This window comes from Dendrobates tinctorius, unplaced genomic scaffold (genome assembly GCF_039654945.1).
Source record: "Dendrobates tinctorius isolate UK_male_01 unplaced genomic scaffold, ASM3965494v1 ptg000008l, whole genome shotgun sequence".
Lineage (NCBI taxonomy): Eukaryota > Metazoa > Chordata > Amphibia > Anura > Dendrobatidae > Dendrobates > Dendrobates tinctorius.
Window position 1 is genome coordinate 71134484 of NW_027361676.1, and position 15506 is coordinate 71149989.

The 15506-nt window shown below is 44.3% G+C and overlaps 1 protein-coding gene across 8 annotated transcripts in view; it reads right to left on the bottom strand.

Annotated features, from left to right (window-relative positions):
* Positions 1-15506, bottom strand: part of CENPU (centromere protein U) — a 181507-nt gene that overhangs the window by 38407 nt on the left and 127594 nt on the right. For all 8 annotated transcript variants that reach the window (XM_073578483.1, XM_073578428.1, XM_073578449.1 and 5 more), the window contains one exon: positions 10496-10616. In XM_073578483.1, the coding sequence (XP_073434584.1) occupies positions 10496-10616 (121 nt within the window). The remainder of the gene's footprint in view (positions 1-10495; positions 10617-15506) is intronic.

Below are 15506 nucleotides of genomic sequence, written 5' to 3' on the forward strand. Positions count from 1 at the left end.
TGGAGCTGGGCCTCTCTCACCACTGGGATGCAAGATGTTGTACTTAACAAGGACATTGCCTTCATTAAGGTCATTTTTGGAAGATCTATCACTGCTGAGGCAAGGTTTACTTGTCCACTTTTTCCTAGAGTAAGAAACAAGTCTGAAGTTTGGAATTTAGAATAAGGCCCAGGAATGACTGTAATCTCGCTAGTTTTAGCCTCGACTTGTGAGTGTTCACCATCCAGCATCTTCTAAAACAGCTCTTACATCTCTCAGTTGTGTTGCGCAGTGGTCTTCCAATTGCCCCACTATGAGGAAGTCATCTAAATAAGGAACAATAACTGTGTTCTGGATGCGAATGTAGGCCGTCATTTCGGCTTTTATCTTTGTGAAGTTCCTTGGAGCCACCAACAATCCGAATGGAAGGGCTGAATTGATTTTCCCCCTGTGCGTAAAGAGCTACTCTCAGGTACCTCTGATGGTCAGGATGAATCAGGATGTGGTAATAAGCTTTAAAATGAATGACCACCATGAAACAATTGTGATAGAGCAGTTCTATAGCTGGGCTTACCGATGCCATCTTGAAGGTATGATTTGTTACCACCGATTGAGGTTCTCCAGATTGATGATGGTTCTGAATGAACCATCTGTTACTTTATCAAAAAGAGAGTTGGGAACAAAATCCCCTTTCTTCTTCTTTCTCCAGGACCTCGCACAGAACCGTTTTTTTTTTAGGACGAAGATCTACAGTTGTGGCCAAAAGTATTGACACCTCTCCAATTTTGTCAGAAAATACTCAGTTTCTTCCTGAAAATGATTGCAATCACAAACTGTTTGGTATTATTATCTTCATTTAATTTGTCTTAAATGAAAAAACACAAAAGAGAATGAAGCAAAAAGCAAAACATTGATCATTTCACACAAAACTCCAAAAATGGGCCAGACAAAAGTATTGGCACCCTCAGCCTAATACTTGGTTGAACAACCTTTAGCCAAAATAACTGCGACCAACTGCTTCCGGTAACCATCAATGAGTTTTTTTACAATGCTCTGCTGGAATTTTAGACCATTCTTCTTTGGCAAACTGCTCCAGGTCCCTGATATTAGAAGGGTGCCTTCTCCAAACTGCCATTTTTAGATCTCTCCACAGGTGCTCTATGGGATTCAGGTCTGGACTCATTGCTGGCCACCTTAGAAGTCTCCAGTGCTTTCTCTCAAACCATTTTCTAGTGCTTTTTGAAGTGTGTTTGGGTCATTGTCCTGCTGGAAGACCCATGACCTCTGAGGGAGACCCAGCTTTCTCACACTGGGCCTTACATTATGCTGCAAAATTTGTTGGTAGTCTTCTGACTTCATAATGCCATGCGCACGGTCAAGCAGTCCAGTGCCAGAGGCAGCAAAGCAACCCCAAAACATCAGGGAACCTCCGCCAGGTTTGACTGTAGGGACCGTGTTTTTTTCTTTGAATGCCTTTTTTTTTCTCCTGTAAACTCTACGTTGATGTCTTTGCCCAAAAAGCTCTACTTTTGTCTCATTTGACCAGAGAACATTCTTCCAAAACCTTTTAGGCTTTTTCAGGTAAGTTTTGGCAAACTGCAGCCTGGCTTTTTTATGTCTCGGGGTAAGAAGTGGGGTCTTCCTGGTTCTCCTACCATACAGTCCCTTTTCATTCAGACGCCGATGGATAGTACGGGTTGACACTGTTGTACCCTCGAACTGCAGGGCAGCTTGAACTTGTTTGGATGTTAGTCGAGGTTCTTTATCCAACATCCGCACAATCTTGTGTTGAAATCTCTTATCAATTTTTCTTTTCCGTCCACATCTAGGGAGGTTAGCCACAGTGCCATGGGCTTTAAACTTCTTGATGACACTGCGCACGGTAGACACAGGAACATTCAGGTCTTTGGAGATGGACTTGTAGCCTTGAGATTGCTCATGCTTCCTCACAATTTGGTTTCTCAAGTCCTCAAACAGTTCTTTGGTCTTCTTTCTTTTCTCCAAATTAAATGAAGATAATAACAAAGAATTTGTGTTTGCAATAATTTTCAGGAAGAAACTGAGTATTATCTGACAAAATTGCAGGGGTGTCAATACTTTTGGCCACAACTGTACGTCTCTAGGGCTAGCTGTTCTTCTGGTGACTTCCTGGGAGGTGTCATTACGAAGGTTTAATGAGACAGATAATGCAATTCTATTTTAAGAAATTCCCTTACTATGTCCAGAATCCAGTTGCTGGAGATGTTCTCCCAGGCCTGGATGAACAGGAAGAGCAGCCTTCCCCCTGCTTGTAGACTGGCATCATTGAGAAGATTTTTTTGGATGCTGAAGAATGACAGCTGAACGTAAATCCGGGTTCTTTTCTACTTTTAAATTCCCACTTCCTTCTCTCCCCCAAGAGGGCACACCCTATTAAATATTTTCCTTCGAATGGAAGTCTTCCTTGTATCACTTGTGAACCAGAGAAAGCCCTTCTAGTTTCTAGTCATCAGCCTTTTTCCAAGATGTCGTCCAATTTCTTCCCTAACAAAAATTGGCTATCACATGGTATAGAACATAATTTATTTTAAGACTGAAGATCTCCCGGACAGCCTTTCAGCTACAAAGCTCCTCTTGCTGCATTCAACAAACCAGCAGACCTAGCCGCTAACCTCACAGAGTCTGCAGATGTGTCTGCCAGAAATGCTGTGGCTCCCTGTAACAAAGGCAAGTTGGCCAAAATCTTATCTCATGGGGTTTCATCTCTGAGCTGTTCCTCCACTTGTTGCAGCCAAATCATAAGGGAACGGGTGGTACAGGTTCCAGCAATCGCTTGCTTCAGACTCCCTGCTGCCGCTTCGAACGTGTGGTTCAGACATCCATCCGCTTTTTTATCCAATGGATCTCTAAAGTACTCCAGAGTTTTCAAAGGGTAGGGATGACCTCTTTGAGGACTTTGATACAGCCCCATCAATCCTAGGGACCTTATACCATACCTCTGAGTCCTACTCAAAAGTATATCACCTTTTTGAAGATGAGGGCAAGGCACCGGTTTTCTCAGGTTTTTTCCACTCCTTTTTAATGAGTGCTTTGATCTTACTATTAACCGGAAAGGTGCGCTTCTTTCTATGCTCCAAGCCTACGACCATGACTTCTTCTAGGGATCTAGTCATCTTCTCTTTTAACCCCTTAGTGACCACCAATATATCTTTTTACTGACCTCACATATAAGACAATAGCATCCCCCGACTGGTGAAAATGCATCAGCTGTCAACTGTACATTATAGCTGACACCTTGCTGTATCAATCTTGATTGGTGTTGGCACCAACCATGAATTTTTAACCGCTTAGATGCTGCTGCCAATAGTGATTACGGTGTGTAAATGGTTAACAGCGCGTGGGCGCTCCCTCCTTAACCCCATTGGCACCCTGAGATAATGATTATATGGTCCTGATGTTTTCCATGGCAATTCATGGCCAAATAATGGCCTTAAATTCTGCTGGCTAAAGAAACTAGTTCAGAGGTTAGCAACATTTAGGTGGTAAAAATAACATTTTTCCTTCCTAGCATGCTACTTTGTATTAATTCTTAAAAAGAACCCGAATGGTTAATAGACTACCTATCAGCAATTTTGAGGGGTGCGTTTTATAAAATGGTGTCATTTTGGGGATTTTATGACATATAGGTTCACCAAAGTCACTTAAAAACTGAAAAGGTCCCTAAAAAAGTAAGTTTTGTACATTTCCTTGAAAAAAATTAAAAATTGCTGCTACAGTTTTAAGCCTTCTAACATCCTAACAAAATAAAAGGATATTTTAAAAATGGTGCTGATATAAAGAAGACATGAGGGAAATGTTATTTAACCCCTTTACCCCAAGGGTAATTTGCATGTTAATGGCCAAGCCAATTTTAACAATTCTGACCACTGTCCCTTTATGAGATAATCATTCTGGAACACTTCCAAAGATCCCAGTGTTTCTGACATTGTTTTCTTGTGACATATTGTACTTCATGACAGTGGTAAAATTTCTTTGATATGACTTGCGTTTAATTGTGAAAAAAAAAGAAATTTGGCAAAAATTTGCAATTTTCCAACTTTGAATTTTCATGCCCTTAACCCCTTCCTGACATGAGACGTACTATCCCGTCCATGGGACCCGGGCCCCTACGCCCATGGACGGGATAGTACGTCTACCGCGATCAGCGGCGCCCACGTGGTGAGCGCCGCTGATCGCGACCGGGTGTCAGCTGATTATCACAGCTGACACCCGGCACAATGTGTCAGGGGCGATCACGGACCGCCCCCGACAGGTTAACCCCTTGCACACCGCGATCAAACACGATTGCGGTGTACCAGGAGTTAAAGGGAAGCATCGGCAGGGAGCCCCCCCCCCACGGCAGCGCAATGTGCAGCGCTGCTGCGGGGGACTCCTTTCCTCCAGGCCCCCGAATCCAAGATGGCGACGGGGGCCTTCGGGGGCCTGCAGGAAGCTGGCTTCCTCAGTGCCTGCAAAGCGCAGGCAAGAGGAAGTCTGCTTCAATGCCTGTTACAGATTGCTGATCTGTCACAGTGATCTGTGATGTGACAGATCAGCGATCTGTTACAGGACAGTGATGTTCCACCTGGGACTATGTAATAAAGTAAAAAAAAAATAAAAAAAAGTGTAAAAATAATTTAAAAAAAAAATCGCCAAATAAATTAGTAGTAAAAAAAAAAAAAATATTCCCCAATAAATTCATTTTTTGTAAATAAAAAAACAAAACAAAACAATAAAAGTACACATATTAGGTATCGCCGCGTCCGTAACGACCCGCCCTATAAAACTGTCCCATTAGTTAACCCCTTTAGCGAACCCCTTAAAAAATAAAAAACGAAGCAAAAAATAATGATTTATCATACCGCCAAACAAAAAGTGTAATAACGCGCGATCAAAAAGACGCATATAAATATCCATGGTACCGCTGAAAACGTCATCTTGTCCCGCAAAAAACGAGCTGCCACACAGCATCATCAGCGAAAAAATAAAAAAGTTATAGCTCGCAGAATAAAGCGATGCAAAAATAATTATTTTTTATATAAAATAGTTTTCATTGCATAAAACCGACAAAACATAAAAAAACGACCTAAATGAGGTATCGCTGTAACCGTACCGACCCGAAGAATAAAACCGCTTTATCAATTTTACCGCACGCGGAACGGTGTAAACGCACCCCCCCAAAAGAAATTCATGAAACGCTGGTTTTTGTTCATTCTGCGTCCCAAAAATCGGAATAAAAAGTGATCAAAAAATGTCACGTGCCCGAAAATGGTACCGATAAAAACGTCAACTTGTCCTGCAAAAAATAAGACCTCACATGACTCGGTGGGTCAAAATACGGAAAAATTATAGCTCTCAATATGTGGTGATGCAAAAACTATTTTTACAATAAAAAGCGTCTTTCAGCGTGCGACAGCTGCCAAAAATAAAAACCGCCATAAATAGTAAATCAAACCCCCCATTATCACCCCCTTAGTTAGGGAAAAATAATAAAATTAAAAAAATGTATTTATTTCCATTTTTCCATTAGGGTTAGGGCTAGGGCTGAGATTAGGTTTAGGGGTGTGTTGGGGTTCGGGTTGGAGTTAGAATTGGGGGTTTCCACTGTTTGGGCACATCAGGGGCTCTCCAAATGCAACATTGCGTCTGATCTCAATTCCAGCCAATTCTGAGTTGAAAAAGTCATATGGTGCTCCTTCCGTTCCAAGCTCTGCCATTCGCCCAAACAGTGTTTTACCCCCACATGTAGGGTATCAGCCTACTCAGGACAAATTGCAAAACAATGTTTGGGGTCCAATTTCTCCTGTTACCCTTGGGAAAATAAAAAATTGGGGGCAAAAATATCATTTTTGTGGAAAAAAATGATTTTTTTATTTTCACGTCCGAGCGTTATAAACTTCTGTGAAGCACTTGGGGGTTCAAAGTGCTCACCACACATCTAGATAAGTTCCGTGGGGGGGTCTAGTGTCCAAAATGGGGTCACTTGTGGGGAGTTTCAATAGTTTAGGTACATCAGGGGCTCTCCAAACACACATGACACCCGCAGACCATTCCATCAAAGTCTGCATTCCAAAATGGCACTGCTTCACTTCCGAGCCCCGACGTGTGCCCATACAGTAGTTTTCTCCCACATATGGGGTATCAGCATACTCAGGACAAATTGGACAACAACTTTTGGGGTCTAATTTCTCCTGTTACCCTTGGGAAAATAAAAAAAATGGTGACTAAAAGATCATGTTTGTGGAAAAAATACGAATTTTTTATTTTCACGCCCGGGCGTTATAAACTTCTGTGAAGCACTGGGGGGTTCAAAGTTCTCACCACACATCTTGATAAGTTCCTTAGGGAGTCTAATTTCCAAAATGGTGTCATTTGTGGGGGGTTTCCACTGTTTAGGTACATCAGGGGTTTTCCAATCGCGACATGGTGTCCGATCTTAATTCCAGCCAAAAATGTCAAATGGCGCTGCTTCCCTTCCGAGCTCTGCCATGCGCCCAAATAGTGGTTTACCCCCACATGTGGGGTATCAGCATACTCAGGACAAATTGCACAATAACTTTTAGGGTCCTGTTACCCTTGGGAAAATAAAAATTGGTGTGAAAAGATCATTTTTGTGGAAAAAATATGATTTTTTAATTGTACCGCTGTACGTTATAAACTTCTGTAAAGCCCTTGTGGGTTCAAAGTTCTCACCACATATCTAGATAAGTTCCTTGGGGGGTCTAGTTTCCAAAATGGGGTCACTTGTAGGGGGTTTCCACTGTTTAGGTACATCAGGGACTCTCCAAACGTGACATGGCGTCCGATCTGAATTCCAGCCAATTTTGCATTGAAAAAGTCAAACGGCGCTCCTTCCATTCTGAGCTCTGCCATGCGCCGAAACAGTCGTTCCCCCCCCACAAATCAGGTATCAGCGTACTCAGGACAAATTGCACAATAACTTTTGCAGTCCAATTTCTCCTGTTACCCTTGGTAAAATAAAAAAAATTGAACATGAAGTACTTTTTTTGTGAAAAAAAGTTAGATGTTCATTTTTTTTTAAATATTCAAAAAAATTCCTGTGACGCACCTAAAGGGTTAATAAACTTCTTGAATGTGGTTTTGAGCACCTTAAGGGGTGCAGTTTTTAGAATGGTGTCATTTTTGGGTATTTTCTATCCTATAGACCCCTCAAAGTGGCTTCAAATGTGATGTGGTCCTAAAAATAAAATGGTGTTGTAAAAATGAGAAATCGCTGGTCAACTTTTAACCCTTATAACTTCCTAACAAAAAAAAATTTTGGTTCCAAAATTGTGCTGATGTAAAGTAAACATGTGGGAAATGTTAGTTATCAAGTTTTTTGTGTGCCGTATCTCTGTGATTTAAGGGCATAAAAATTCCAAGTTGGAAAATTGCGAAATTTTCAAAATTTTTGCCAAATTTCCGTTTTTTTCACAAATAAACGCAAGTTATTTGAATGAAATTTTATCAGTAACATGAAGTACAATATGTCACGAGAAAATGTCAGAATCACCGGGATCCATGGAAGCGTTCCAGAGTTATGACCTCATAAAGGGACAGTGGTCAGAATTGTAAAAATTGGCCCGGTCATGAACGTGCAAACCACCCTTGGGGGTGAAGGGGTTAAATCATGGAGATATGTCACATAAAATACTTAATAAGTAACATGTCCCATGTTTTTTTTGTTAGGAAGTTATAAGGGTTAAAAGTTAAACAGCGATTTCTCATTTTTACAAAAAAATTTACAAAACCATTTTTTTTTACTTTAGGGACCAGATCACATTTGAAGTCACAAGGTGCCCAAAACCACATTCAAGAAGTTTATTAACCCTTCAGGTGCTTCACAGGAATTTTTGGAATGTTTAAAAAGTAAAAATAAAAAAAATAATAATTAACATTTAACTTTTTTCCACAAAAAATTTACTTCAGATCCATTTTTTTTTTTAATTTTACCAAGGGTAACAGGAGAAAAGGACCCCAAAAGATGTACAATTTGTCCTGAGTACGCCGATACCCCACATATGCAGGTAAACCACTGTTTGGGCACATGGCAGAGCTCGGAAGGGAAGGAGAGGCGTTTACTTTTCAATGCAAAATTGGCTGGAATTGAGATCGGACGCCATGTTGCGTTTTGAGAGCCCCTGATGTGCCTAAATAGTGGAAACTTATCTAGATGTGTGGTGAGCACTTTGAACCCCCAAGTGCTTCACAGAAGTTTATAACGTAGAGCCGTAAAAATAAATTTTTATTTTTTTTTTTCCCCCCACAAAAATGATCTTTTTGCCTCGAATTTTTTATTTGCACAAGGCTAAGTTTAACCCAACTCTAACCCTAATGGGAAAATGGAAATATTTTTTTATTTTTCCCTAAATAAGGGGGTGGTAAAGTGGGATTTGAGTTACTTTTTATTTATTTTGACCACTGTGATAGGGTCTATCATAGTGATCAAAATGAACCAATAGGAAAAAAATCTCCTATTGTTGCCAAGTGCCGGCCAGCAGATCTCGGCGGGCGCACTACGCATTTTCTCCCAGAAGCAGCCGGCGGCCCGGGGGACTTCATGGACAACACAGGTACCGGGGGTGATCAGGGGACCCTATTTCTCTCTCCTCTAATGTCCATCACATCAGAGGAGAAAGAAATTAAATGGAAAATCAGACATTTGTTTTTGCGGTTGCCGTTATACCATTAACAACAGCGATCGCAACACCGGGGTCAGAAAAAACGTACCCGAATCATATTCTCTGGCGTCTTGGGGTCTCGGCTACCCCCGGCAGCTGAGACCCTGAAGAAATTCCGACGCTGGGGGTGCTATAACCCTAGTACCCTAACTGCCGCCGTTAAAAGGCGTATCGGCGGTTGTTAAGGGGTTAAATGTAACTCATCATTCTCCCCTGCTCGTGCTGATCGCCGGCAGAGCAGGGAAGAATGATGAGAGCCGTGTTCAGCACCTAGCACCGGGAAACAGCGCTTACTGGAATGCTTCGTCCCTGGTGCCCGTGCGTTTGGTACTGATTCAGCACCCACATGTCACAAGTGTGCCACAAGTATTATACACACGGACCCTGACATCTTCGGTATCGGAAATATCAGGATGTATGAAAGAGGCCTTATAGCGGGTTTTTATGTTTGGCAGCTGTCACATGCTAAAAGATGCTTTTTATTGCAAAAAAAAAAAAAAAAAAAAGTACTATCCTGTCCATGGTCAGACACACTCTGGTCACATGGACGGGATAGTATGTCACATGTCAGAAAGGGGTTAAGGACTATTTTATGTGGTATGTCTGGATTAAATGGATTTTCATTCATAGTTTGAAAACTGCAAATTTTTGGAATTTGTTGACAAATTTATGATATTTTTATAAATAAATTCAGAAAATATCAACATAAATTTACAAATACAGTACAATATGTCACGAAAAAACAATTCCAAAATAAATAAAATCTGTTGAAGCATTCTAGAGTTATTACTACATAAAGTGACTCTGGTCAGATTTGAAAAATTTGGCCCGATCAACAAGAGGTTAAGTCCGTTGTTGACCCAACGGCTTTAATTAACCTATATCTATTCTCAACTGGAAAATATGGCCTGCCCACCATGTCACTGTCTGAGGAGGATGAGGATTCACTGTTATTCTCCCTCCGATAAAGGAGAAACTTCAGAATCAGAAGAGACTCCCCGAGACTTTCTTCCTTTTTATTAATAGGGCTTTTAGGGAGCCTTCCACCTCAGCCCTGATGAGGAATTTAAGGCTTGCAGCAAAGCCTGGAGTCTCTTCACTAATTGTTTTGTGGATGCAGTCTGAACAGAGATTTTTCTGTCAGTGCACTGCTAGCAGGGTTTTATTTTACATGAGCAGGGAATGTGCACTCTCTTCTTAGCACTAGCTTTTTTAAGTCTCTACTAGTGATTTAAACAAAAAACAAGGGGGCCTATTAAAATGATGACATTCTTTAAGGGTACCAGATTCGGATGTTTTCTGGGATACATAAAGCATCCTCTCTGGACACCGAGGTGTCCCGGGACACTCTGTTCCTCTGATTGGGAAGGCTGCCCCCTTTACTATGTCCACACTGCTGACAGTGAGTCGGCTGCTGCAGTCTCTGATCCTCCATGGTACTCAGAGAGGCGAGCCTGATTTGGAGTATAAGCACTTCCTTTGTGGTCTGTCTCTTTTTTATGTGGAACCAACAGCGCTATCTTCTGGGTCCGCCTCCTCTGGTCCCTCCAGAAAACTGACCCCCTCCATGCGAAAGCCAACCAGGATGTGCTATTTCCTCGCGCGCCCCGGTTGGAGATGCTCACTTAGAGTTCCACCATTTTCCTCCAGCGCGCCTCCTGTGATGTCACTCGGGCACACCCCCTCCCTGAGTGCCTTGCGCATGTGACATCAGCAGAGTGCGGGGAGGGAGGAGGGAGAATGGCGCGGTGGTCCGAAACATGCAACGCATCTCTGTCTCTTTTTTGGATTGTTGCCTCACTGTAGATTAAACAAACCTGTGCAACTCAATATATTTTCCACATTCGAAGAGTACAATATCTAGTCCACTCAAATTTTTCACAGACTTGGACACAACTTCTGGACTCGAGGGGTCTCCTGAGGCTATGTTCGTGTTATCTAAAATCAAATAGAATAATTACAAAAAAAAAAAAAATTGAAACTTACAGATAAAATAATCAGCAGTTTCTATTGTAACAGAGTAACTACAATTTTTTTTCCACATTTTTGAAATAATTTTGTCCAGCATCGAAAATTATGAAACATTGCAAATCACTTCATTAGCGGAATTTGTTTTAATTCCTGTAAAAATCAGCATTTAATTGGCTACCAACCCTTGCTTTTCCCCAGCCTTTATGTTCTGATATCAATGCAGCTATTCATTTGGAGCACAGATGATGGCAGTGAAAGATTCAGCTTAGCATGTGTGTCTCATTAACTCTGGGGCTAAGCTATTGCAGGAGATTATTCCGGTAAACACAACACTCAGAGAAGACAGGTGCTGTACTCCAAATAAGTATGTTCTGATATCAATGCAGCTAAAGGTACATAGATTGGGGAAAACAGGGATTTTTGTGTGTACTCACCGTAAAATCCTTTTCTCCGAGCCACTCATTGGGGGGGGACACAGGACCATGGGTGTTATGCTGCTGCCACTAGGAGGACACTAAGCAATCATAGAAAGAAATTAACTCGTCCTCCGCAGTATACACCCTCTGTTGGCGCAAACGTGAACCAGTTCGGTGCCAAAGCAGTAGGAGCTCGTAAGTAACAGACAAAAAAAAATGCAACATGTCAAAAACAAACAACCACCCACGAGCCATCAGGCTAATATGGTGGGTGCTGTGTCCCTCAATGAGTGGCTCAGAGAAAAAGGATTTTACGGTGAGTACACACAAAAATCCCTGTTTCTCCTTCGCCACATTGGGGGGACACAGGACTATGGGACGTCCTAAAGCAGTCCCTGGGCGGGAAACAGCACCACAGATGAAACCTTGTGTACCAACAGGATAAATCTGCCCTACAGATGTGATACTGCTGATTGCAGAATCTGTCTGCCAAGGGCCGCATCTGCAGAAGGTTGAGAATGAATGTTGTAATGTTTAACAAACGTGTGCAGGCTGGACCAAGTCGCAGCCTTGCTGTGCCGATGCCTGATGCTGAATGGCCCAGGAATGCCCCACTGACCGAGTGGAGTATGCCTTAATCCCCTCCGGGATAGGCTGACCTTTGATACGGTAAGCTTCTTGGATCGCTGAGCGGATCTACCTGGCTATTGTAGCTTTAGAAGCAGGTAGACCCTTTCTGTGCCCGTCCAGAAGCACAAAGAGGGAATCTGATTTGCGGAAACGCGCTGTTCGGGAAATGTATTTTCTGAGTGCCCTAACCAAATCCAAAGTGTAGAGAGCTTTCTCAGTATGATGGACCGGCGCTGGGGGCATAACGAGGGCAGAACCATGTCCTCATTCAGATGGAAGTAAGAGACTACCTTAAGTAAAAAGGACAGAGACGTTCCTCACCAACACCTTATCCTGGTGGAAAACCAGAAATGGGGGCTTGCAAGACAAAGCCGCCAACTCCGAGACCCGCCTATTGGATGTTACTGCCACAAGAAAAGCAACCTTCCAAGAAAGAAGGGCAAGCGCTGCGTCCTGCAGAGGTTCGAAGGGGGCTTCTTGCAAGGCACCTAGGACCAGGTTAAGGTCCCAAGGCTCCAGGGGCATCTTGTAGGTGGAAACAAGTTGCGACACTCCCTGTATGAATGTCAACCTGCGATTTGGAAGCCATCCTTCGCTGAAGCAGAACGGATAAGTCCGAAATTTGACATTTGAGAGAAGCCAGTGCCAGGCCTTAGTCTAACCTTGCTTGAAGAAACTCTAAAATGGAAGGGATAGAAAACATGAGTGGGGAACATCCGCGGGTTCTGCATAAAGAGAAAAAAGTCCTCTAGATGCGATGGTAAATGCGCATGGATGAGGGTTTCCGAGCGTTAATCATGGTGGAAGCTACTTGCTGCGAGAAACCGCACTGGGCTAGAATCCAGGTTTCAAAGTCCAGGCCGTTAAATTCAGGACTCTCGAGTTCAGGTGGTAAATCGGCCCCTGAGAGAGTAGGTCTGGGCGGTCCGGTAACCGCCAAGGAACGTTGGTGACTAGTTGCACTAGTTCCGCGTACCATGCTCGGCCGTCGGCGACTAGTTGCACTAGTTCCGCGTACTACGCTCGGCGTGGCCAGTCTGGTGCGACGAGAATCACCAGGATTCCTTCTGCTTTGATCTTTTTGATGACCCTCGGAAGTAGCAGAAGCGGCGGGAACACATAAGGGAGACGAAACTGATGCCACGGGAGGACCAGTGCATCCGACCCGATGGCTAATTGGTCGCGGGACCGAGCTACAAACGCCGGAACTTTGGCATTGAGCCTTGAGGTCGACATCCGTTGTGCCCCAGCGTTTACTGTAAGACTTCCGGATGAAGGGACCACTCTCCCGAGGCGAGACCCTGACGGCTGAGAACATCTGCCACCCAATTCTCTATTCCCGGGAAATGAACTGCAAAGATGACCGAGTGGTTTGTCTCGGCCCATCGCAGAATGTGAGCTACCTCGCGCATCGCCCTTCTGCTTCGTATGCCCCCCCGACGGTTGATGTATGCCACCGCCATGGCGTTGTCAGAATGAATCCAAATGGGGCGACCTGCCAGAAGTTGATGGAATTTCCGAAGGGCTAGCCTGATCGCCCGAATCTCTAGAATATTGATTGTGAGACGCGATTCCGGAATGGATCAGACGGAAGATCGCTCCACAACCGAGAAGACTGACGTTGGTGGTCACCACCAGCCAGCGGACTGGAAGGAAAGACTTTCCTTGACTCAATGAGGATATCGACGTCCACAACCTGAGAGACAGCCTGACCCACCGGGACAGGCGAAACCGGCGGTCTAGAGAGGATGGATTTCTGTCCCAAGTTGTCAGCAGAGCCTGCTGCAGAGGACGGAGTTGTAGTTGAGCGAACGGTACTGACTCAATCGAGACCACCATCTTCCCCAGATGGGAAAGAGAAAACTTCTGGGTTTTCTGGGTCAGTGACCTTTTCCGGAGGGAGAATTACCAACCCTTGGGAAGTGTCCAGGTTCTTCCCCAAAAAAGGAAATCCACTGGGATGGTGGTGGGGAGGACTTGCTTAGATTTATCAGCCAACCCAGGCGAGAGAGAATGTCCACAGTGATGCTTACACACTCTGAACAGGCCTGAAAGGACGATCCTTTGAAGAGCAGGTCGTCTAGCAACGGCAGGATCACCATGCTCCGAGAGTGCAGAATAGACATGACGGCTGCCATGACCTTGGTGAACATGCTGGGGGCGGTGGCGAGACCGAAGGGCAAGACGGTGATTTGAAAATGCTCGTCGCCGCCCGCGAAGTACAGAAAGCCTTGATGACCGGAAAAGATCAGAATGTGAAGGTATGCGTCCTTGATGTCGATGATCGCAAGGTATTCCCTTGTCTCCAGCGAATTGATGATTGAACAGAGAGACTCCATTCTGAAATGACGAACCCTAACAAACCTGTTTAACAGTTTTAGGTACAGGATAGGGCGCATGGTTCCATCTTTTTGGAACCACTAACAGGTTCGAGTAAAACCTTTTGAACCTATCATTGTGTGGAACCAGGACGATGACTCCGTCCTTGCGGAGTGCATTTAAAGCTTGGTAGAACGGGGCTGCATTCACCTCCGTCTTTGGAAGACGCGACCGGAAGAAACGTGTTGGAAGAGGAGATGTGGATTATATTTTGTATCTGGAGGACCCCAGATCTCATGAACGACCGCAAGCCAGGCTTGACGAAACAAGAGTAGACGGCTGCCTACTCTGTGTCCCCTGGATACCGCAATGAGTCATTGAGCGGAGAACTTGCAGGATGTGGAACCTTTGGTTCCAGATCTTGAGGGTCTGCTTTTCCAGGAATGAGTGGGCTTATACGAAGGCTGGGGATCTCTGTCCCTACGCGAGGAGCCGAGCTAGAGGAAGCGGTTGCAGAGGACCAGCTTCGGAGGTGCTCCGAAATGGCCGGAAGCGAACCTAGTGTTGGCTTCGAAAAGTCCGACTGGGTCTTTGTTGAGGGAGGAATTTACTTTTTCCTCCAGTAGCATCAGAGATAACTTGGTCTAATTTGTCTCCGAACAATGGCCCGCTCTGGTAAGGCAGGGAAGTTAAAGATTTTTGGGAAGCAGAATCTGCTCGCCACTCTCGGAAACAATGTTCTCCTGATAGTAATGGCATTTACGGCTGCTAACGCGGCACAGTCAGCTCCATCTAGAGAGGCATGTACAACATAAACCACGGCCCGAGGAATGTCGTAAGCAAGACTGACCTCCTCGGAAGGTAGGTTATTGTCTTGGCTGGTCTTAGCTAGAGCTTCCGCCCAGGCCACCATAGCTCTGGCCATTCATTTTGCGGCAAAGGATGGGAGAAGTGCTGCGCTGGCAGCATCAAAGACTGACCGAGCGAGATTATCAATCTGTCGATCAGTGGTGTTTTTAATAGACCAGCCGTCAGACAAAGACAAGAGAGTTTTGGAAGCGAGACATGATATGGGTGGATCCACTGCAGGGGACTCAGTCCACTCCTTTCTTAGAGTAGGAGCTAAGGGGTACTGTGCTTCCAGCGGCTTTTGCCCTGTGAACTGCTTGTCTGGGGTCTTCTATTCCTCTGAAAAATATCCATAAAAAATATCCGTGGTTAGCAAACACCCTGTGAGGACATTTGTTTTTTTAAAGGACAAAGTGTGATCCGGGCTCTTTGTCTAATCTCAGAGCCTTATTGACCACTTCAATGAGAGAATCTAGAGACTCCTGGTACTCTTGCGAGTCCGAGTCTCTGGCCACATCTGACTCATTCTGAGTCATGTTCGCTGCAAACCCCTGGTGAGGGAGAGCGGGAAACGGAGCTTGTGGACGCCGAGGCACCAGAATGCCTGGGGGACGAGCTATGGGGACGTTTCCTAGAAGATTAC